Genomic DNA, 25,576 nt, shown 5'->3' with positions numbered 1-25,576 from the left:
CTGGGGTTAAGTGACTTGCCCAGGGTCACACAGCTAGTAAGTGTCGAGTGTTTGGTCTGAGGCCAGATTTGAACTCAGGTCCTCCTGACTGCAGGGCCAGTGCTCTATCCACTGAGCCACCTAGCTGCCCCTGTTCTGGTGTTCAACAACCAGATCTCTCCCCCACAAAAAATTATATGCATGACATTCTTTTGAGCTTAGTCTGCATCATTCCTATTTTCTCCATCACTTTTTAAAGTCTAGACAATTGACAAAACAATCAATCAAGTCCTGCTTTGTAGCATTTGCCAATGTCCAAGGTGTAAATGCTCATACTAAAAATTTAACAATCTACCAGCTCCAGCACACCCTAGAAGATAATAGATTCAGATAAAGAAAGACTTCGAGGCACCCTAGTCCCACCTTCCCATTTACAAGTAAACCTAAGTTCAAATCTCTCCTGCTGAGAGGATCATCATGGAGAAAGAGCCAACCTTCTTCATAGACATTAGCAACAGCTGCTGCCCAACTGCCACCAACAGGCAGACAAGCACAGGAGTCCTGGTAATACCAGCATTGCCTACCCTACCAGTCCTGCTTCCGGATAGTCCTGATTCCATCTAGTAATCACAGCCATCATCCAGAGCAGCAACTGCTGCGCCCACCAACTGTTAACCCACTGCTACACAGAGGGTAGGGAAGTCAGCCTCGCTGACAAAAAAGAGGCAGCACGTCTGAGGCAGGTCAAACCACCCTGACCACCCATCTTCCCTCAGACCCTGATGGAAACGGCCCAGGATCCAAACCTAAGAACCTGGAGAGTAACGCTGCTTCCAGCTCAGTGACTTCAGCCTTGACTCTAGGAAGCAATACCCATGGAGGTGCAGCCTGGCAACTGCTCCCAAAAGTGCTACAACCACAACTATTGAATAGCCAGAAAAGAAAATTCTTGCCACTTAAGTCCTTGGCACTGTCAAGTGGTTCAACATCAGAAACAGATATGATTTTATCATTGAAGAAGAGGCATTAACTTCTGTTTTGCTGTTCCACCCTAGGACCATGGGACTTTTCCACCTGACTTCAACCAACCAGTCAATAAATATTAAGTACCTACTTTGTGCCAGGTACTATGCTAAGCAACTTGCAGCTGAAACATTCCATATGTGTTGTCTCCCATGTTAGAATGTGAGCTAAGGGCAGGGACTTTTGTTGTAACCCCAGCACTTTGTATCCCTAGTGCTTTGATTATAGTAAACACTTAAATGCTTCATTCATTCTTTCATTCACTCATTCAAATTTGGCCTCAGATATGTATTAGCTAAGTAATTGGGCAAGTCATATAACTTCTGCCTGCCTCCATTTGCTCACCTACAAAATCAGGTTCATAAAAGCACCTACCTCCCAGAGTTGTTGGGAGGATAAATTAGATAATATTTACAAAGTACTTTGTAAACCTTAAAGCACTATATAAATGCTATTGTTATTACAGTCAACAACTGAGGTGCAGGGTGTTTAAGGGACTTGACCAAAATCAGTACCTATGGCAAGATTTGAACCCAGATTCTGTGGCTCCAGGGACAGAACCCTTTTTAACTCTACCCCACTGACACCTATCACATCAGATTAATAATGACCAAATCTGCTTTATGAAAAAGATAAAAAGGGATGGGGAGGGTTTTCCTGGTAGAATTATTATGACTAGCAAAGAATTATCAGTATTCAAAGTAATTTGTTAAGGAAGTAAAAAAAAAAATACTAAAGCAAACTGGTACTGTCCAATAGTCCAGCCTCATCTTTCCAAGATTATGTCAGTGAGTAAAAAAAAATTACAATTTCAATTACAATATTATTCCACTGAGTGTATTCATAGGATATATAGATCTGCTTTTGTGGAAATAAAATCTGTGCATTGATCGATATTTTATTGTTTTAATATCTTTCCATTTGTTTGGCATTGGAGAAACTATAATCTTATTACATTTCAAAATGATTTTGAGTACCTACAAATAATGCATGGCCCATTAGAATTGTTTTGTTGGAGAGAGAACTATAGTAAGTGAGAATCTACTGAAAAAGCAGCAAGACTAAAGGAAAATTAGAAAATATCAATATAATATCCTAGGCCAATTTCAGGAATCTTAGGCACAAGAGTCTCTAAGTGAATGCTCATATAATCATAACCATAAATGTAAAAGAAATAGAATATTTAAAAATAGTCTTGCTGAGGTTGAATATTCTAAAGATGAGTATAACTATAACCTGAAAATTGCTTTATTATTTAGTTAAAAGCAATGTAAAGCATTCAAGAAAGAGGAGAAAATCGCAACTAAATTATAGAAAATTACTTCTTTGCCATGTACTTTGCCAGTTGAGGAATTCATAAGACTTTACCAGCTACAGAGAGAGTCTAATGAACTCTAATACTTAAGTAGATAAAATATATTGACTAGCCCAATGTTTTAAAATTAGGCAGCACATTACGGAGAAAAGGCACTACAAATGCATAGCAGGGTGGGGAACCTGTGGCCTCAAATTCACATGTGGCCTTGTAGGTCCTTGGGAGCAGCCTTTTGACTGAGTCCAAGTTTTTTTTTTTTCTTATTTAATTTTTTTTCTTTTCTTTTTTAATATAAATTTATTTATTTTTAGCTTTCAACATTTACTTCCATAAGATTTTGAATTCCAAATTTTCACCCCATCTTGCCCCTCCCCCCACCCCAAGATGGCATGCACTCTGAATACTCCTTCCCCTAGTCTGCCCTCTCTTCTATCTCTCCCCCGCCTTCTCTTATCTCCTTCCCCTTCTATTTTCCTGTAGGGCAGGATAGATTTCTGTACCTCATTTCCTGTATTTCTTATTTCCCAGTTGCATGTGAAAACATTTTTTTAAACATGTGTTTTTAAAACTTTGGGTTCCAAATTTTCTCCCTTCCTCCCTTCCCACCCACCCTCATTGAAAAGGCAAGCAACTCAATACAGACCATACATGTGCAGTTATGCACTTCCATACTACTTCCATAGTAGACATGTTGTGAAAAACTAACTCTATTTCCCTTAATCCTATCCTGCCCCCCCATTTATTATATTCTTTCTTTTGACCCTGTCCCTCCTCAGAAGTATTCCTTCTGATTACCCCTTTCCCAATCTGCCCTTCTCTCTATCATCCCCCTGCTCTCTTGTCCCCTTCTCCCCCTATTTTCCTGTAGGGTAAGACAGATTTCCATACCCAATTGAGTGTGTATGTTATTCCCTCCTTAAGCCAAATCCTATGAGAATAAGATTCCTCATTTCCTCTCACCTTCCCCTGTTTCCCCTCCACTGTAAGAACCTTTTCTTGTCTGTTTTGTGTGAGATAATGTACCCCATTCTACCTCTCCCTTTCTCTTTCTCCTAGTATAATCCTCTCTCACCCCTTAATTTTATTCTCCAGATATCACCCCTTCATCTTCAACTCACCCTGTGCCCTCTATCTATCTATCTATCTATCTATCTATCTATCTATCTATCTATCTATCTGTACATACATACATATAATTTTTCCCCTCCCACTACCCTAATACTGACAAAGGTCTCATGAGTTATAAATATCATCTTTCCATGCAGGAATGTAAACAGTTCAGCCTTAATAAGTCTCTTATGATTTCTCTTTCCTGTTTACCTCTTCATGTTCTACTTGAGTCTTGTATTTGAAAGTCAAATTTTCTATTCAGCTCTGGTCTTTTCATCAAGAATGCTTGAAAGTCCTCTATTTCACTGAATGACCATTTTTCCCCTGAAGGATTATACTCAGTTTTGCTGGGTAGGTGATTCTTGGTTGTAATCCTATCTCCTTTGCCCTCCAGAATATTATATTCCATGCCCTGCGGTCCCTTAATGTAGAAGCTGCTAAATCTTGTGTTATCCTGATTGTGTTTCCACATACTTGAATTGTTTCTTTCTGGCTGCTTGCAATATTTTCTCCTTGACCTGGGAACTCTGGAATTTGGCTACAATATTCCTAGGAGTTTTCCTTTGGGGATCTCTTTCAGGAGGAGATTGGTGGATTCTTTCAATTTCTATTTTGCCCTCTGGTTCTAAAATATCAGGGCAGTTTTCCTTGATAATTTCTTGAAAGATGATGTCTAGGCTCTTTTTTTGATCATGGCTTTCAGATAGTCCAATAATTTTTAAATTCTCTCTCCTGGCTCTATTTTCCAGGTCAGTTGTTTTTCCAATGAGATATTTCACATTGTTTTCTAATTTTTCATTCTTTTGGATTTGTTTTACAGTGTCTTGATTTCTCATGAAGTCACTAGCTTCTAGATGGCACAGTGGATAGAGCACCGGCCCTGAAGTCAGGAGGACCTGAGTTCAAATCTGGCCTCAGACCAAACACTTGACACTTACTAGCTGTGTGACCCTGGGCAAGTCACTTAACCCCAATTGCCTAAAAAATACAATAAAATAAAATAAAGTCACTAGCTTCTACTTGCACTATTCTAATTTTTAAGGAAGTATTTTCTTCAGTAAGCTTTTGGACTTCCTTTTCCATTTGGCCACTTTTGCTTTTTAGGGCATTCTTCTCCTCATTGGCTTTTTGGACCTCTTTTGCCATTTGGATTAGGCTATTTTTTAAGGTGTTATTTTCTTCAGTATTTTTTTGGGTCTCCTTTAGCAAGCTGTTCACTTGTTTTTCATGATTTTCTTGCATCACTTTTATTTTTCTTCCCAGTTTTTCCTCTACTTCTTTTACTTGCTTCTCAAAATCCCTTTTGAGCTCTTCCAAGGCCTGGAACGGATTCATATTTTTCTTGGAGGCTTTGGTTGTGGGAGCTTTGACTTTGTTTTCTTCTTCTGGTTGTATGTTTTCATCTTCTTTGTCACAAAAGTAAGGTAATATAGTCTGACTCTTTTTGCGAGGTTTGCTCATGATCCCAGCCAACTACTTGAGTTTTAAACTCTTTGTTAAGGTAAGAGTCTGCTTCCAATGTGGAGAATGTACTTTCCAAGCTTTGAGGGTTTGTATAGCTGTTTTCAGAGATACTTCTGGGACCTGTAAATTTTCAGTTCTTCCAAGGTGGTATGATAAAGGGTCGAGGTGTTTACTCTTTTCCTGGCCTGTGCTCTGGTCTATGAGTGACTGACCACGAGTAGTCTTTTCTGACTTGGAACGGTGAGGAGGGTTTCTTCTCCACAAACACTACAAGCTCCACCATGCCAGCACTCCTCCTCACCCCAGGACCACCACCCAGAACTGTGACCCAGATCCAAGCACAGGCAAAGCAAGAGATTCCTGCCACAGCACTGGCAAACAGATCCCTGAAATCCATCTCTGATCAGCCACTGGATTCCCCCTCAGTCTATGGGCTGGAAGCTCAGGAGGCAGCCACCTCCCTGGGGCCGATTTCCTCAGTGAATGGAGCTGAGACCCCACGCTCTTCTCTCACCACCACAGAAACAGACATTTCCCACTGACCTTCTAAGTTGTCTTTGGCATTCATGGGTTGAGAAGTCTGGAAACCGCCACAGCTGCCTACAATTCAGTCCTCTGAGGCTTGCTCCAGGTTCGCTGTAGCCTGCGCGCCCACACCGCACTGTGCTCCTCTCCCAGCACAGCACGATATACCTTTCTGATCAACGATCCAGGTTGTCTTGGGCTGGAACTTTGTTTTACTCTTTTTGTGAATTCTGCTTCTTTAGAATTTGTTTAGTGCCATTTTTTTCTAACAGGTATTTGGAGGGGTTTGGGGGAAAGCTCAAGCAAGTCACTGTTTTCACTCTGCCATCTTGGCTCTGCCCCTGAGTCCAAGTTTTATAGAATAAATCCTTTTATTAGAGGGATTTGTTCTGTGAAGTTTGGATTCAAAGGGCTGCACTTGAAGACCTAGAGGGCCACATGTGGCCTCAAGGGTGCAGGTTCCCCACTCCTGGTCTAGAGCTACATCATGCCACTTCTCTCTCTCTGACTAGAGTTGGCTTGTTCACCTTACCTGTGCCCACCCTGGAAAGATGGGATTCCTCTGGAGTGGATATGTCACATTGCTACAACTCATGGTCCAAGTTCTAGGGTTACCCTAATATGGGGGAATTATACATCCACTACTCACAACTGCAGCTCCTGCGCTGCCACCAGAATGCTTCCCATTGAAATAAGTCAGCCAAAATTAAGCGATTAACTCTTTTAATATAACTTTTACTTGATTGTTTTCATAACAAGTATTTTTTTTCTCTCATCTCTCAATTGGAAAAAAAAATAACCTTTATAACAAATACATGAAGTCAGGCAAAGTAAATATGCACAGTGGCCATGTCCAAAAATGTATCTATTTAGTATCTGCCAGAAGATGCTTCATCCATCATCTGGAATTATCACTGGTCATTGCATTGCTCAAAGTTCTTAAGTCTTCTGTTGTTTGTTGTCATTACCATATAAACTATTCTCCTGATTCTTTACTTTGCGTCAGTTCACATAAGTCTTCCAAGATTTATCTGAAACTATGCACTTCATCACTTTTGGCAGTGCAATAATACTAACTCAATCTTGAAAAATTTGCCAAGAAAGAAGACAGAAGTAAGAGTAATCATAACAGCTCACTCATATACCTGGTTTACACTATCCCATCAATGTATAAAGTGTCTTTAGAGAAGAGTGGGCACAAAATAAGGATGCCCATGAATAGGGAAACCCTACAACACTGGACTTCAGGACTTAATGTCCATGATTTCCTTAAGGAATAGTCTGTTGGATGTTTCATCTTTTAGATAGGACCACTCTTCTGGGACTCTCTGCTTTCTTCCCTCTGCCACTTTTCTGCTAGCTAACAGTCTTGGACCAATGAAGCTATGTTAAGTTCTTTTGGTGAAAGCAGAGACCCTAAGCCTGGGGTCTGCAGAGCTTTTCCAGTCTTCTCCTCCGTCTGAGCTTTGAGGGAATATAAGCTCTTCCAGTAAAGCAGTGTTCCTAAGTCTTGAATCTGCAGAGCTATTCAGGTCTACTCATTTGGCTCTTAAATTTTCCTGTCTCAAGTTGTAGGTGGAAATCATACTCATTTATTACCTTTCCATGGAAGGCCTTCTTTCACATCCCCATACCATCTCTACCTGTGCAAACTCCATCTACCTTCCAAAAATTATATCATGTATTACCTCATTCATTAAACTTTTCTTGATACCCACAAGGAGGCATGAGTTCTCTTCTTCCTGAGTGCCCAAAGTACTTTTTCAGTATAGTGGGTACCTTTATCTAACTTGGAACAAGTTCAGTTGCCATTCCTGCTAACCAGTTGGAAACTTGGGTTGAGCATATTCAAGGGGTGGGGAACCTGCGGCCTCGAGGCCACACATGGCCCTCTAGGTCCCCAAGTGAAGCCCTTTGACTGAATCTTCACATTCTGAAGTTTGGTTTTTCACCCCTGTTTTAGACTTTTTGTGACTTTGGAACTTTTAATCTAAGATGATGGAGAATTCCCAAATTGGCTTCTGAGCCAGAATTCAGTAGATATGGAAGTCTCTCCTGCTTTCTCCCTGTGTAGTTTTTGGGCTATTTTGAGCTGGTCCAAAGAGCTAGGTAGGGCGGGAAGGTAGCATCCCTATCTCCTACCTGGCCTTCATGCAGGCTGTATAAACACATGGTTGCTTCTGTTTATTTGTGTTTGTTCTTTCCTGATCTTAACCAAATGAATATTCCATGGTGGATGTGTCTAGGACTGGTGGTGACCTTGTGAGTTTCTAAAGTCTAGAAATCTGTGGTGTGGCAGTAACAGGGGCTGATAGCAGGGAAAACATCTAAGAGTAGAAAGACACACCAATGACATACAAACCTATGCAGAAAGTCACCTAATGGGGGGGCAGCTAGGTGACGCAGTGGATAGAGCACTGGCCCTGAAGTCAGGAGGACTAGTGTTCAAATCTGGCCTCAGACCAAACACTTGACACTTACTAGCTGTGTGACCCTTGGCAAGTCACTTAACCCCAATTGCCTAAAAAAAAGTCACCTAAGGAAAGAAATTCTGGGATCATGACCCCTGATGCATAGGGAGAAAGGCCAGTGGAATAAAGATCAAACTTAACTGTTTGATCAGACAGCACTGAAATAAAATGCAAAATGGCTAAGAAGTAGACTTTCAAATTGTTTTATGTCTTGATGAGACTTAATTATGGTAAGACTCCCAGCAGATTTTAAATTTTGAGTTGCAAATTCTTTCCCTCCCTCTCCTTACCCCTCCTTGAGAAGGCAATTTGATATAGGTTATACATTTACAATCATGCAAACCATATTTCTGTATTGGTACTAAAAATTCTTGAGCAGGAGTTGAGGGCAAACACATGCCTAAGCATCAGTTCATAGTAGAAAAGAAATCTTATGAATGTAATGCATTTTAAAATTGGGTCAAACTTGTACTTTGGGAAGATGATTTTCATAATTGTGAGGAGGATGGATTGCAAGGATTAGCGTGTAGAAAGACAAATTATGAGGTTACCGCAATAAATTAAAGAAAATGGGGCCCTGATGGTACCCAGAGAGAGAAGGGACAGATAGAAGAAACATTGTGGAGTTTAAATTGACAAGACTTGGCAACTGCTGTCTGCTGAGGAGGAAGGGGAAGGAAGGCTGAAGAATCAAGAATGATTCTGAAGAAGCAGACCTGGCTGTGTGGAAGGATGGTGGTGTCCTCCACAGAAAGAGGAAATTTGGAGGAAGATAGTGCTTGGGAGGGAAGATAAGTTCATTTTGGACATGCTGAGTTTGTCAATGACTGAGAGATAACCAGATGGCGATTACTAATAGGCAGTTGGTAATGTGGGGCTGGAGCTCAGAAAGAAATTTTGGAATACACACACACAATAAACATGTATTTATATACATACATTCGCACATATAAATATAGACATAAATGCATACTTGTTTAATATACAGTTATACATGTATCGCACACATACACATACTTGAAAATCCTTTGCATAGTGATGATAATTGAATCCATGGGAGCCGATGAGACCACTAAGAGAAAATGTGTAAGAGAAAGAAAAAGGCCCAGGAGAGAGTTTGGGGGGATATCCAAGATTCAGGAGTAACACATGGATGATGATCCAGAGCGACCAAGAAAGAATGGTCAGTCACATAGGAAGAAAAGCAGGAATGGGCAGTATCATGGAAGCTAAGAAAGGAGACAATACCCAGGAAGAAAAGGTGACCAACACTGTCAAAAGTTACAGAGAAGTCAAGAAGGATAGGGTCTGAGAAAAGGAATTTGTTTTAACAATGATCTCTCATTATAGTGCCTAGCACAGGAAACACTCAATAAGCATTCATTGAACTGAATTTGTATTCAAAGTTGGTCTGGTGATTGCTAGAGGTACAAATTGGTTGAACAGAGCCACTTGTCTGTCATAATGCTTTTGCAGAGGCAGCCAAGAGCAATGAGCAATTCTGATTCTTAATTTCACAGTCTGTATAATTCCTTTGTTCTGTTGTGTGCGAACGATGGATTTGTTTGTCTGCTTTTCTGGTTGCCCAGCAGTCTATAACAATGCTGCATCATTTCTCTGGGCTCCCTACAGTACTGTTATTCTGGAAGCCGCGTGGTGTAAGTGAAATGAACAGAGGACTGGAAATCATGTTAGCAAGACTTCTCTGAGGACATGTGCTTCTTTTACATATATTCCAAGAGGCTCCTAAGCTCTGGTGATATCGAATCTTGGTATGTATTGTATCCAACAACTCTCATTTGTACAGGTCTTTCTTTGAAAACAGGAGCGTAAATTTACTAAGTACACAGAAATAAAATATATATTGCTCATATTGTAGAAATTTCTGTCTAAAGAAATACACAAATCATTATTTATCAAAATGAGAATGAGCTCCATCTTCTCAATCCTACTCTGCATTAGGAATTTAGCTTTGGCCTCTTCTAATATGAAATCACATAGTCACCACCATCAAGCAGAAAATGCACATACACAAAAGGGAGGTGAATAGGGCTAAGATGCAACAGAGGGAAAATAATAATAACTGTTATTAATAATAATAATAGTACTTTATATGGGACTTTGAAGTTTTCAAAACACTTTACAAATATTATCGCATTTGATCCTCAGTTAGATCAACCTGGGAGGTAGATGCTGTTATTATCCCTAGTTTAACAGATGAGGGAACTGAGGCAGATAGAGATTAAGTGACTTGCCCCAGGGCACACAGCTAGTGTCTCAGGATTTCTTAACTCCAAATCCATCCATTCCCTGTGCCAGCTGAGATATGCGCACACAGAAACAGAACCCTAGGTCCAGAAGAGGAGGCTACAACTTGTAGTCAAAGTACTTGGGAGAGGGAGGACAGACAAATAAAGGTACCTTTCCCAGGGCTGCTAACAGTCAGAAGACCTGAATCCTGGCTCAACTAAACTATCTTGTATTTAAGGACTTTCTGACTGTATTAATTTTATGTTTGTGCTGTATGTTTTTTTTTATACATACTTGTCTCTTCCATTAGGATATAAGCTTATTGAAAGTGGCTATTAGTATATTCTTTGAACTTATATAACCAGTGCCTAGCAGAGGACCTGGGATATACTATTAATATTGGTCATTAATATTTTAGTTAGTTAATAAATATTTGTGATTAATTGAAAGTAGAATTCATATTAGAAACCAATGAAAATGTTTAAGAAGCAGTATCTGGCATCTTACTTTGGAAGGGCTCTAGATTAGAGAGATACCTGAAGGTTTAGGTCACCTTCTCCTGACTTCAAGGCCCCTATGAATAGCCAGTGCTGACTTTAATTAACCTAATTAATTAATCAGCAAATAATTTTTAAAAATAAAAATATTTTCCTGAAGTTGGAAGCGACACTAAGTCTTGAAGGTTTCACAACCAAAAACACTGAATATGTATGGGTCTTATATGTCCAGGGTATTGAGCTCTGGTTGCCATTGGGATTCACTGTTCCCCATCTCTTACTTTTCTTTCATATTTTCTTAGTTTAGTTTGCTGCCTCCGTTAGTCGATCATATTTCTCCATACGAGGTTCCTACCTGATAAAGCTACTTTACAACAATGTGACAAGTTACTTGACCTCCACAATTTCAACTGTAAAATGGAGATAATTATATTTGTACTACCTATCTCACAGCGTTGTCATGAAAATTAAATGAGATAACACACTGTATATAAAGTGATCTGTATGTTTGGTTATACAGAGCTGGCCTTGGAGTCAGGAAGACCTGAATTCATCATCCTGCCTTATACTCAGTGTCACTCTGGGCAAATCATTTAACCTCAGTCTGCTTCAGTTTCCTTAACTGTAAAATGGGGATAATAATAGCACCTACCTTCCAGGGTTATTTGGAGAAGATAACAACTGAGATAACACTTGTAAAGTGCTTTGCAAGCTTTAAAACACTATATAAATGGTAGTTATTATTAGAAGCAGTGTCAGTGTGGCACCCTGACTGAATCATACAGAGCTCTAAGCTTGATAATAGATGAAAAGGTACCTGTGGCCACCACATGCAGGAAGCAAGAGATTTCAAAAGGGTCTGATCTTGAACTGAGGAGAGAAAAGAGAAAATAGCAGCCTCATGCCATTAAACAGCAGCAGGAACTCATGTTTTTCCAATGACAGGACTGTGAGAACCATATAGCTTAAATCTTATGGTGGGGGAAACCTCCTTAGATTGTCAAATTTCTGTCAAAGGGACAGAAACTAAATTAGATATACTTACCTCTTAGTCAGATGAGAAGGGGAGCTGGAAATCTGAGACTGGAAATCTGACTGCCTGGGAGCAAAGTTAATGCCAGATGCTGTCCTGCTTGTATAAACCATGCTAGATCAGGAGAGAAGAATAGAGCTCTTGAGTTCCTGCAGGTATTACCATGAAGCTGAATCTAAAGGTTGGGGATGATGATAGGGCATAGGATAGATTTGTAAGTGAAAAAGCCCTGGTTTGTTTGTTTACCTTTGACCTCTTAGGCCTGGAATAAGGTGTCTGTTCCAGAATTTTGCCCTTCCTACTACTAGGGAGTTGGCACAGAAACTGGTTTTGTCACAGGCTAGGGAAACACATCTTTTTCATTGATTTATTGCTAACCTTCTGATTAAATTATGTTATAAAATGCCTCGAAAAGCAATGTAGCAAAGCGGGTAGAGAAGTGGCCCTAGAGTCAGCAAAACGTGGTTTCAAATCCTACTTCTGATATATTAGGGCAGTGTAAGAGACCCTGGGCAAATGACCTAACTTTTCAGAATTCCTGGAAATGCTCTAATACCTTTAAGCTGCACAACAGTTGATTATCTGTATTGGTAAATACTGTTTCCTCACTCGAAGTTCCCTATGCTGATAAAATCACATATGTGGAACAACAACAACAAAAAAATGTTTTAAGTGACCTTTCACGACATGTATCATGGACCAGATGGAGTTTTCCTCATCAGGTTGGAGGCTCAAGCCCTGGCATTCAATAAGATGATGCAGAACCAAAACCTAGACTAATTCAATTGTCAACACTTTCTTAAAAGAGGAGAGCTGAGGGCTGAATGGCAGCCAGCTATTCCAAGGGTCTGAGACAGGCACAGAGAGCTTGGCAGATAGCCCATAGTACCCTTTGGTATTGAGTGGTATGCATAATAGACGATGCTGAGTGACAGCCACATGCCTAGGTCCTGACAGCTGCCTAAGACCAGGCACTGGTCTCAGTACTTCCTGCTACCTCTCACATGAATATGAGCTATTATTATTATTCTACCTACTTCTTCTGTAAGTAATGAGGACAGGGTTTTGTTTTTTTGGGTTTTTTTTTTAATGCTCCCTTGCTTGCCCCCTGAAACCAACAAATAGGCCTTCTTTAGGTTTTAAAACAACTGCTACTGCTAACACAACATGTAAACACACAAGTTTAAAATAATAACAAAGTCACAAAAATTACTTAACTCTTAAGAGCTAACTCTGGTCTTCCATGTCAAAGTAGGAAAAGCTGGGCCCAGCCATGTTCTAAGCCTTCTCCTCTCTCAAGAACCCCAATAAAAACTGCCTCCCTCTCTATCAGCAGCTGATCTCACATACTACTTTACCAAGAAAATGCAGGCCACACACTGTGGGCTCCCTCATCTCTACTATACACCTCAAAAGCTCTGCACATCATCTTCGATCTTTTCTTTCTTTGCTGTAGTCTCAGAGAATCAATACCCTTTCTCTTTGCCAAAGCTAATTCTTCTCTGTCTCCTTTATTATATTCCATCCAGTCTCCTTTGAAGCCTTGACCCATCAATCATCCTCTCTCCCTCCCATCTTGAATTTCTCCCTATTGGCTTTTTTCCTCCTGCCTACAAATGTGTAGGGATGTAACAATACATAGTAACAACTAGCATTTATAGAACACTGACTTTGTGCCAAGCACTGTTCTAAGCACTTTACAAATATTATCTCATTTGATCCCCACAACCTTATAAAATAGATTTTGTCACAGTGATCTCTCATTTATTCCCATATCTATACAAATACATATATATATGTTAGACATATGCATGTCTATTTAAACACATATACCTTGTTCTCATTTCTATACAGTACATATATATTGTATATACGTGTGTGTATATGTATGTACACACACACACACACATACACACATCACTGGATTTGTAACCAAGATGACACTTACTATCTGTGTATCTTTGGGTGTCACTTAACATCTATGGGCCTCAGGTTCTCCATCTGTAAATCTGGAGGTGGAGGAGAGGTAGACTAATTGACTTCTACTTTCTCTTAGTTTCTTCTCTGAATTCTAGGCAAGAAATTCTGGTCAAGTATACCTCCCTGTTCACACCACAAATTCAGCATATCTAAAATTGAACTCCTAAACTTGTCTCATTAGACTTGACTTTTCCAATTATTTCCTGTAATACACTCCACATTCCAGCCAAACTGAACCACTGGTTTTCCCCAAAACTTGTTATTCGTGGGCACTGGCACAGAACACGAAATGAATGTATTTCCTCTGCATCTCTGCTCCCAGAGTCCTTCTCTTCCTTCTAGGCTCAGCTCAGATGCCACCCACCCTTGTTCTGCCCAGTTGAAAGTGTTCTCCTCCTCAAATTTTTCTGGATCTTTTTTGTGTTTTTTCAAGTCTTTATTTTTTATTAACCCTTCCCTACTCCTTTCCCACTGTAGAATATCATCTTCTTGAGGGCAAGGACCTTTGTATCACTGGAGCCCAGCAGTGTTTTGCATACTTGGTGTTTAACTGAAATACTGAAAACGCTACTATTGGTGCTTTTCGCCTTCTTTCTCTCCCTTCTATCTCCCCCAGGCCCCTTCCGCTATCGAGCTCCCATCCACCTCCTTCTCCCTGCCACTTCCCTCGTCCCTCCCTCCTCTCCCTTCCGGCGCGCGCTCAGAGCGCCAAGTGACCCGAGAGCGTCGGGGTCGTGCGGCCCTCCCTCCCTCTCCTCTCCCTCCCTCCCTCCGCTGGGAGCCCGGGCTTCATCTCCGCGTGTGGCAATGTCAGCCCTGGCGCCCGAGGAGAGGCCGCCATCCCTGAGAGACCCCCCATCGCCGCTTCCGGCCGGGGCTCGGTATTTCTGTACTGTCGGCCGCGGCCTGGAGCCCTTCCTCATGCGGGAGATTCGAGCCCGCTTAGCAGTGACTCAGGTGAGTTCCCTCCCTCCCTGGAACCCCGGGGTCCCCGGCCCAGCGTAGCCCCGCCCCCTCCGGCCCCTGAGTGGGCGGGGCCTCGTGGGTGAGCCGGAACTCCTCCCCTCTCCTGGTGTGAGCTCAGGCCCGGCTTCCTCCTGGCTCTCAGTGGCGATGGAGGGAGGGAGGAGCATTTCTGAAGCACCGGACACGTGCCAAGCGCTGTGCTAAGTGCCGAGGGTAAGGAAGCAACCAACAGAGGGCCTCCCCGCGAGGAGCTTACATTCTAATAGAAGGCAACACGTAGAGGGGAGCATTGCAGAGCTGATGAATGAAAACAAACCCTTGCCCACCTTTTGAAGATACTCAGGTGGCCTAGGACCTAATGATAATATTAACACCACCTAGCATTTTTATAGCTCTTCGAGGTTTGCAAAGCACTTTACTTCATAGTTCATTTGAGACCTACAACAATCCTGGCAGATAGGTGCTATTATATCCCCATCCTACAGGAAAAAAGGAAGGCACGGAGAAGTTGAGTGATCTCCCAGGGGTCACATAGCTTACAAGTGTCAGGATGGATTGGAACTCTGGTCTTCCTGACTCCAAATCTAACACTCTATTTACTAGATTTAGTCTTGGGAGGCCAACTCCCTCATTTTATAGATAAGAAAACTAAAGCCCAGGGAGGTTTAGTGATTTACCCGAAGTCACATAGGACTTGAATCCAGCTCTTACGACTCTAAATCCTGAGGACTTTATATTGCACCAAGGGTTATAATCCAATCAGTAAACATTTATTAAGTACCTGTTATGTGCCAGGCATTCTGCAAAATGCTGAGGATATAAAGAGAGACCGAAGACATTCCTTGCCCTCAAGGAGTTTGCAATCTAATGAGGGAGAAGATATGAAAACAAGCAAGCAGAATGAATAGGAAATAGTTAACAGAGAGAAGGGAACTGGAATTAAGAGGGTTATGGAAGGTTTTCTGTATAGTGTGGGATTTTAGTTGGGAATTAAAGGAAATCAGAGAGGCCAGTAGTCTGGAGTGGAGCATTCCAGGCATGGGATTCTAGCCAGACAAAATGTCTGTAGCCAAGAGATAGAATGTCTTGTTCTTGGGAATGAAAGGAGGCCAGTGTCACTGGATGGAAAAGTATATGTTGGGAGTAAGGTGTAAGAAGCCTGGAAAGGTAGGAGACAGCTGCACTATTAAGGGCTTTGAAGGCCAAACAAAGCCTATTGTGTTTGTCACAGAAGCAATAGGGAGTCACTGCAGTTTATTGAGTAGTGGGGATGATTTCATCAGTGATTGCTTTTTAGGAAAATCACTTTGGTGGCTTAATGGAAGATGGATTTAAGTGGGCTGTTGCCCATTGAATTCTGTATTCATTAATTCAACAGAACTTACTCACCTATAAAGTACAAGGCTTTATCACTAGAGTTTTCAATTCAGTACCAGAGGAAGGCTACCAGATAATTGTCCTGTAGTGGAAAGTCCCAAAGTGCTATAAGAAATTTGAGATCCTATTTGCTGGGGGGGGGTTGAGGGTGGGGGGTTGGGTCAGAGAAGGCAGAGATGGATTCATGAAACAGATGCCATCTGAATTGGGCCTCAAAGTTTAATAAATTAGATTTGGGGGGTGGGGATGGGATGGCAGATTTCAAGCATGGGGGACAACGTGAGCAGAGGAACAGACAAGAGAGGGTAGGGTGGGAAGAAGGGAACAGTCATCCAGTCTGCACTTTAAATACAGAGTATGTGGAGAAGAATAGTACATGATATGACTGGAAAGTTGAATTGGTAGGGAGGAAGGTGCTTTGAGTGCCAGAATCAGGAATTTATGTTTTATCTAATGGGCAGTAGGGAGCCATGATAATTTTTTGAGTAAAAAGTGATCGTTAGAACTGTCTATTTGGAAAACTGCTTTGACCGTGGTGTAAAGGATGGATCATGGAGGGGTAGACAGGCTAATTAAAAACTTGCCAGAGGTCATCTGGTTATAGAAAAACAGCTGTCCAACCAAATCTCTTTCAGGAGGAGAAAAACAAGTCAGCAAATACCAAAAGATCCACACATTGTGGAACATAACTTGAATATATGAAATATGTGTTGCTCTTACTTTAAAAGCTAGGCACATGTATATGTAGCTACCTAACCCTTAAGAAACTCCCCTTTTGAGGAGCCCTTAAAAGGGAAGATATTTTTGGAGTCCATGAGTTGGGAGTAAGATGAGAACATCATAGTAGAAAGTGATTTGTATTTCTGGAATTTAAACTTGTGTTGCTAGAAAGATAGCCATTATTCAGTGGCACTGATGAAAGTCTCGTTAGATTGGTATGTAGGTGTTTGGCCACTGAATTATAAGAGGCATGTGAGAAAATTTTAGAGGAGTCAAAGAAATGCAGCAAAAATTATTAAAGAATAAAGATGTTAAAGCAGTTGGAATTATTTAACCTGAAAAATAAAATATTATGGATTGACTTAGCCTAGGAGTACTTAAAGGATTATTAAGAAAGAAATGAATTGTTTTCTCTCATTCATTCATGTAGTATTTATTGAGCACTAACGATATGGAAGACATCAAGTTAAGCTCTGGAAAATGCTTGAAAACCAGGGATCTGTCATTGAGACAGTTGAATCAAGCTGATTATTTAAGTTTCTGTGTGATCAATTTCTAGGGAACCAGTGGCCACGTGTGGCCCTTTAGGTCTTTGGGTGGGGCATTTTGACTGATTTCAAGTTTTACAGAACAAATCATTTTATTAAGGGGATTTGTTCTGTGACATTTGGATTCAGTCAAAGGGTGTTACTTGAGAACCTAGAGGGCCACATGTGGCCTCAAGGCCACAGGTTCCCCACCCCTGAGTTCTAGTGGATTACATCCTTTTTTTTTTTTTGTAAGTTGACTAATTTCAGCATAAAGCTACAATAGGGGAAAAAGTGGTTTTGAATTTTCAGCACTGAGTTGTACTGAAATAAATACATCAATCCTGTTTCTTAGCACCCAGGTCATGTAACAATTAGGCAAAGGTTATTTTTAGTAGCATTTTATTTTTTCCAGTTACATGTAAAGAAAATTAATTGTTAACATTCATTTAAAAAAAATTGTTCTAAATTTTCTTCCACCTTCATTCTCTTCCCCCCTCCCTAAGATGATAAGCAGTTTGATATAGGTTATGTATGTGCAGTCATGTAAAACAGATTTCCATATTCAACCAAATTGTACCTTTTAATTTATGAAATTTTGAAAGCAGTAGAGGACTTGCCTTACAATTCAAGTCCTGCCTGTGACTCATATTGACTTTGTGACCTTGAGCAAGCCATGTAACTTTTTGGCACCGCAGTCATCTCTCTAAGACATTAAGTGAAAAATGTGCTTCATTTCTGTATTTATGGAGGCAGTTTCCACACCAGAGTTCACTACACCTATGAAGTCACAAGTCCTGACCATGAATTTGGTACCTGGTACCCCAGGTTATACTTTTTGACTTGGATCTCCATTTGATTTTCTGTGTCGGACTCGAATCTGCGATTTTCAGGATAGAAGCAGAAATGCCAGCTGCCTGAGTGTTAGCACTTGGATAACAGCGCTATTGTATCATCTTTGAAAGTGCTAGACATAAAAGCAGCTTGGCTTGGGCTTTGTTGGTTATTGGCTGTGTTCCCAAATGGAGGAAAACAAATTCTATCTATATAAATAAATTTTCAGGCAGCAAATATTAGGATGAAAATATGCTAAACTGGCACCTTTTACTTTAGTTTTGTGACTGAAAATAAATGATCAGTTAGGAAGCTTTAAGCTTAGCAGCTGGTTTCTGTTGCCATCGATACATTCCTCCTATTACTTGGTTGAGTTCTTTCAGCTGCTAAAGAGGAAGAGGGTCAGAGCTTAGCCTCGACATTGACTGAAGGAAGTCATTTCCTGAAGTGTTTTGGTTTTTTTTTTTAGAATGTATTCAACATTTCTAGGTCTGCCTTTATATTGTTCTTTTCATTTTGGAACCTTAAATCGTTCCTTCTGGTTTTTTTGTTGTTGTTTTTTGCTTTCTGGTGAGGCGTTCAGGGTTAAGTGACTAGTCCAGGGTCACACAGCTAGTAAGTGTTAAGTGTGTCTGGGGCTGGATTCAATTGTTCCTTCTAAACAAACCCTTTGAGGGGCTTTAAGAGTTTCTGGATTGACTTATTACTCTTCCATCTGAGAAATGCTTTGAGACAGCTGCTGGGCATACTGTTGAGATGATCTAAATTCAGATCCCACCTAAGGCACTTACTAGCTGTGTGACTGTTGGCAAGTCATTTATTCTTTGTCTGCCTTAGTTTCCTCAGCTGTAAAATGGGGATAATAGTAGCATCTACCTCCCAGGGTGGTGGTGATGATCAAATGAGAAAATATCTGTAACTATCCTTGACTTGAAGTCAGAAGCTCTGAGGTTGAAACTTCAGACACTAACCATGTGTTCTAGACAAGGCACCTAATCTCTGCCTGCCTCAGTTTCCACATCTGTAAAATGGAGTTATTAATAACATGAGGATCAAAAGAAATATCATGTAAAGTTCTGTGCAAACCTTAAAGTGTTATATAAATGCTATTATGATGATGATGAGTTTCTTTTAGAATAAATAAAAATGTTTCAGAATTTTGTGTAATTAAATATATTAGCTAACAAAGTTGGTATTTTACAGAACAGTAAATCTTTAATTGGCTTATTTCTAGTAAAATATTTAATATGGCCCCTCTGAATATTTTTAAATTGGCAGTGTATGTCATGAGGTTGAAAGCTGTTAATAGTAATAACTGACTTATATAGCACTTCCAAGTTTGCAAAGTATTTCATGTCTCTTTTCTTATATGATCCTTCACTGTGCAATGGATGTTAGAAGACTTATTTTACAGAAGAAGAAGCTAATGCTCCCCAAACTTAAGTGCCCAGGGTCACAAAGAGAGTTAAGTGTAGAAGACAGCTTTAGAACTCGCTCTTTTTGACTTCAAGTGTGAGGGGTGGAGGGTGGATGTGGAGATGTGTATTTTGGGCCACTAGTTGGTACCATAGTGCGCAGAGCTGGACTTGGAGTCAGGAGGGCTCATTTTCTTGAGTTCATATGTGGTCTTAGACACTAGCTGTGTGACCCTGGTCAAGTCACTTAATCCTGTTTGCCTCAGTTCCTCATCTGGAAAATGAGCTGGATAAGGAAATGGCAAACCACTCTGGTGTCTTTGCCCAAAAATCCCCAAATGGGGTCATGGAGAGTTGGACGTGACTGAAATGACTGAACAACAACAAATATATTTGCAAGTCATTTAACTCAGAATCTCTATTTCTGTTTACTTGAAAAAAAATCATATTACAGTATTTAGAGGTTCTATATAAGACAGGCAATGGAAGGTAGTGATTTATTCAGAGAACTTAAGTTTGAATCCCGGCTCTTCTACTTACTACTTTTTGTGTCCTTTAGCAGGTTATTTAATATTTCTGGGCCTCAGTTTTCTCACCTGTAAAAATGAAGGCACCTGGAGTCAGGAAGACTCTTCTCCCTGAGTTAAAATTTGGCCTCAGACACTTACTAGCTGTGTAACCCTTAGCAAGTCACTTAACCCTTTTTGCCTCAGTTTCCTAACCTGCAAAATGAGCTGGAGAAGGAACTGGCAAACTACTCCAGTATCTTTGCCAAGAAAACCTCAAGTGGGGTCATGAAGAGTCAGACGTGACTGAAAAATGACTGAATAGCAATAAAAGTACCTTTCAAGGTTGTTGTGAGAATAAGATGAGATGGTATTTGTAAATCGCTTTGTAAACTTCAAAGCACTATGTAAATACTGTCTATATTACTATAAATCTCTTAAACTCTCAAAGCCTCAGTTTCCTTATATTTGAAATGGGAATAATAATATCAGTACTACTTATTTGGCAGGATTATTATGAGAAAAATTCTTTACAAAGCTTAAAACTTTATAAAGTTTATATATATAGATATAAAATTATTTTATATCTATATATATATAAAATTATTTTATATATATAAAACTATATATATATAAAACTATATAAAGGTGAATGACATTTTTATCTCTTAAAATATAATATTTAAATTATCGGGCAGTAATGTTTCCCATATGTTTCTATATGTGTACATACTTAAGAAAAAAGCAAAATTTCAAGTACTAGACTAATAACATCTGTATTTTTCTCTTTCATTAGGTTGAGTATGTTTCAGGGAAGGTTTTTTTCACTACCAATTCTGGTTTAACAATGCTGAAGCAACTAAAATCTGCAGAAAGACTATTCTTGCTGCTTAAAAGGCAACCTCCACTTATCATTTCTTCTAGAAGTAAAGGTAGGAAATATTTAGACTTTTATCTTCTAATATCTGCTGTTCTGAATTATACTCAAATGTATAACTCCTCTGATTTGTGAAGGCTAACTTTTGTAATTTGTAAGGCAGTTTTTCCCCTTAGTGACCCTGTGAGGCTATTCATTATAGCAGGTCTGTTCCTGTACATCCATCCTCTCCTTTACCCCAGCCAGGCCTCTGAGAACTACAGGAGTGGATTCCCCATTGCTAAAGGTCTTTCAGCAAAGGCTGGACAACTCTTGTTTTGGGTATGTTGTTGAGGGAATTCTGGGGCAGGTATGAGTCAGTGGCCTCAGTGGCCTCTGAAGTTCCAGCTTTTAGATTCTGTGACTCTGAAACCTCTTCAGACATTATCGGGAGGGTCGGGGGATGGAAGGAGAAGGTAGAGAGCTATCCCGGTTATAATAATCATAGGAGTTCTTGCTCCCTTTTGTCGCTGAGATTTATGATCAAATTTATTTTTACGGAAGCAGGTGGTCAGAAACCTCAGGGTCAGGCACAGGCTTACCTATTCATTTTCACTTCAGAGAATGCAGACAGGAGTGGTTTCCTCACTGTTCTGTTGTAATTACTAGACCTAATCCATAAGTCACGGATCAGAGGGGTCTCTCTAGTTCCCACAGGTTTTCTTACTGATATGGCACAGGTTGAGCAGCAGGTGTATTCAGGAGGGAAGAAAGGAGCGCAAGAGATGGTGCTCATAGGCCGCTTCCTAAGAGCTACTCCTGCACTAATATAGAGGAGGCTTCATTTGGGGTGGCATTCCCACTGGTGACTTGAGTTTGAAGTCAAGTGTTTTCAGAATTGTGAAATCACTGAATGAGTTCCCAGGAGCCTTAGGGTCCATCTAGTCCAATCCATACCTCAGTAAAGAATTCTCTCTGCAACATAAGCTAACAAAGAGTCACTCTCCTTTGCATGAAGACCTCTGTTCAGGAAAAATCCACTCCCTCCCGTGGCAGCCATTTCTACTTAACAGTAGCTTTAATTGTTGGTAACTTTTTTCTTTCACATTAAGATTTAATTTGCCTGAAGACTACATTCTTCTCTTCAAGTTCTGCTCATGGCTTCTGGTTCTTCTCTCTAGAACAAAGCTGATAAAATCATGATCCTTCCTGTAATTGAGAGCCTTTTGATCAATAGGCATTTATTAAGTGCCTGCTGTATGCCAGGAAGCATGCTAGGCACTAAGAATACAAAGGCCAAAATGAAACTGTCACTGCCCTCAAGAATATTGCATTCCATAAGTGAGGCAGCATGTTCACATATAGCATTTAGCACAGTTCTTCTCATATAGTAAATGCCTAATAAATGTTAATTATATAAGTATGTATGAAATATACAAAAAAGAAATGCAGCGTCATTGGGTGGGAGAAGCATTAGCAACTGGAGGAGATGAGGAAAGGCTTAACATAAGAAGTGGCATGTGAGCTGAGCCATGAGGGAAGCAAACTCGGGTATCTGAGAAGCAGAGATGAGGAGGGAGAGTGTTGCAGGCATATGGATCCATCTAGTGCTACCGGCACCAGCGTTGGAAATGGATGTCATGTGTGAAGAACAGCAAGAAGACCAGTTTGATGGGACCATAGAGAATGTGAAGAGGAGTAAAAGTCATACCAGCCTAATTTAATTTCCTTTTTCATAGCATTGGTTTATCAGCATAATACTGCATATGTGCCTGAAGGGGGCCATATAACAATCCCAAAATTGTGAAGGGCTCTAAATGCCAAGCAGGATTACAGAGGAAATAGGAAGTGACTGGGATTCCTTGAAAGTCAGTCAGTCAGTAAACATTTATAAGTGTCCACTATACACCAGGCACTGAGTGGAGTGACATGATCAGACCTGCGCTTTATAAATATTACTTTGGAAGTTATGTGGATGATGGATTGAAAGAGGGGAGAGTCTTGTGCAAGGAGATGAGTTAGGAGGCTATTGAAGTAGTCTAGGCAAGAGGGTGATGAATTGCTTAAAAACATCTATCGTTCCCAAAGACTTTTTTTCCCTACATATTCTGTTCTTCGTAACCTACCTCATTTTGGAGAGAGTAATCACCAGTTCAGAAGTAGTTCGATGTGTTTTTTGGCCATAGCAAATCTTGAAAGTCATCTGCTAAGGTATAGAGCTGTTATACTCATCATTAGAGAAATGCATACCAACAAAACATAGATCTTTGAAGTGTTAAAAGATACTCCATGTTTAAATTCCAGAAAATACATTTCTAGAAATAGTTTGTTAACAGACAAAATGTCAAATATATTTTCCCTACCTTTTTAAGATTGGTAAGTTCATTTCTGTGAGCATATTAGTCATGAATTTAGTGTCTGTATATTTTTAACCCAATTATTGTGTGTGCATCTTCCCTTTGCACTGTGTAGTCTGTCTGCTCTCGAAGATTGACCTGTGTCTCCTTCCATATTATGAAATTGTGATCATTCATATTAAAATCTGATATTCTCAAACTTTTTGGTCACAGGACACCTTTGTACTCTTAAAATGTTGAGGCACCCCCAAAGAGTTTTTGTTCATGTAGGTTTTATCTATCAATATTTACTGAATTAGAAATTAAGATGTCTTTTGTGTTATTATAAAAATGGTTTTGACCTTACTAAATCCTTGAAAAGATCTTGGAAATCACCAAGGCTTCCTAGATCACATTTTGAGAACCATTGCTTCAAAAGCATATATGGTCACCTGACTATATTTAGAAATGTGTGACAGGCAGTTGTATTTTATACCCTAAAGCTGGTGGCATCATGGTGAAGTGAAAAGAACACTAGATTTGGAGTCAGAAGACTTTATTCAAATTCTGATTTTCTCACCCACCTCTATGACCTCACTTAGCTCTTTGAGTGTTAGTTCCTTCATCTGTAAAATGAGGTGAATGGATTAGATGATCCCCTAAGAGTTCTTCCAGCTCTAAATCCTATTAACCTAATGCCTAGAACATCCCATTAAACCCAGCTGAGCAAATTTTAATTGCTGAATGAAATAACTCAATAAAATAGTAAACTTCAGTTATCTGGTACCCAGAAGTCTGGCAGCTGAAGCATGACTGTGGAGCATTAGAGCTTGATCAAATATTGAAGACACAATCCGCTGCAGCCTGGGCCATTACCAGTCATCCTGACTTTTGTCTTGCCACTGGATGATCCTGGAAGAAAGAGGCTGATTTGTGCAGCTCTGCCTCGCTTAAATCCAATTTGCTGAAAGTGAAGACATCATCCATGATGTCATTGGTCCTTTTTGAAAACAAAGGATGAACAACACCCAGAAGTCTGTTGCTTTCCAGTAATTAAAGCCAAGGTGATCTAAAGGTAAATGGATAACCACAATGAAGTCTCACTTACGCTGGTACTTGCAAAATACAGTTTGATTATTTAAATGCAGCAAAGTACTTTAAATTGTATGATTTCTCACCTAAGTCCCTTTATAAAGTTGAAACAAGAAAGCTAAAAGTGAGGTGAAGGCAGGTAGGAGGTTGAAGGGGTTAATATTGCTGAAATAAGAAAAAAAATTGAATATCACATTTTTAGAAAGTCAAAGGACAATAAATATTCTAAAAAACATGGGTTATTTAAATTAAAGTCCTATGAGAAAATTACTTCAAAGACCCTTTAACTCTGTAATTAATTATGCTAATGTGTATTAACTCCATTCTCTAATTACCAATCATTTCACATACCCTATCTCACTTGATCCTCATAACAACCCTGTGAGAGAAGTAATACATGTATTATTATCATCACTGTTTTGTAGGCACGGTAGCTGAGACCCTGAAAGTAAGTGACTTATTCATTCACAAAGCTAGTAAGTTTACTTGACTATGTCAAGAATATTCAAATAACAAGAAATAAAGCTATCAGAGATGTAGAAGCAAATAAGTTTAAGAGAACCTCAGTGTAAGCATGTTTTCAGCCTCAAATAATAGTATCCTACATTTAAACCTGGAATGGACCTTAGAAGTCATCTAGTCCAACCTCTCTCATTTTACAGATGAAGAAACTGAAACCTGATCCAAGGTCATGAGGTATAAAGTGGTAATGCTGGGATTTGAACACAGGCCCTTTGCTTCCAACTCCACATTCTTTCCTTTGTACCATACATTCCTCCATTGATCATGATGGTTACACTAAGTCATTAAGAAAAACAGAAATTATTTTTCATATCCAGATATCCGCCAACTGGCAAAGAGTGTTCCTTGTCTACTCTCACATCCAGACTTCAGGTCTGAAGATTTCTTCCAAGCAGTGAGTTAGTTACATCTGCCAGGGCTGACTCCTCTACCTCCCCAAATGCTAATATCCCTACAAGGAAGGGCAACAGAACCCAGAGTTCTGTGAGGTCTGCACAAGGCTCTGCTAGTCCCAGAATCCACTTTTCTCACATTACCACAAATTCCGGTGCAAACACTCTCCTCTAGGGAAGCCCAGGCTTCCATGTTTCACACATTATATACCCTCTTTCAGTCTTCTTGGACACAGACTGATCCCACATTCTCTTCTCTCGCTTGTCCTTCTCTTCCACTCCATCCACTCAAACACTTCTCTAAACCTGTTCACAAATGTACCAAAGCACCAGGTCCTGTTAACACAGGGCTTGATGATCAGCATTAAAAGAAACAATTGACTTTA

At 40.0% G+C, this 25,576-nt stretch overlaps 1 protein-coding gene across 4 annotated transcripts in view; it reads left to right on the top strand.

The window, feature by feature from the left end:
* The first annotated feature begins 13,994 nt into the window (after positions 1 to 13,994).
* Positions 13,995 to 25,576, top strand: part of THUMPD2 (THUMP domain 2 tRNA and snRNA guanosine methyltransferase) — a 45,240-nt gene continuing 33,658 nt past the window's right edge. Inside the window, exons 1-2 of one of the 4 annotated variants that reach the window (XM_020976990.2) lie at positions 13,995 to 14,604; positions 20,789 to 20,924. In XM_020976990.2, the coding sequence (XP_020832649.1) occupies positions 14,455 to 14,604; positions 20,789 to 20,924 (286 nt within the window). In that variant the 5' untranslated portion in view covers positions 13,995 to 14,454. Of the gene's footprint in view, positions 14,605 to 14,732; positions 14,827 to 20,788; positions 20,925 to 25,576 lie in introns of those variants that run through there. The other 3 variants (XM_078149483.1, XM_020976987.2, XM_020976988.2) reach the window with 3 other exon arrangements.

This window comes from Phascolarctos cinereus, unplaced genomic scaffold (assembly GCF_003287225.1).
Source record: "Phascolarctos cinereus isolate Bilbo 61053 unplaced genomic scaffold, phaCin_HiC Scaffold_2;HRSCAF=192, whole genome shotgun sequence".
Lineage (NCBI taxonomy): Eukaryota > Metazoa > Chordata > Mammalia > Diprotodontia > Phascolarctidae > Phascolarctos > Phascolarctos cinereus.
The sequence above is the reverse complement of the archived record's forward strand: the minus strand, read 5'-3'. Positions and strand labels throughout refer to the sequence as shown.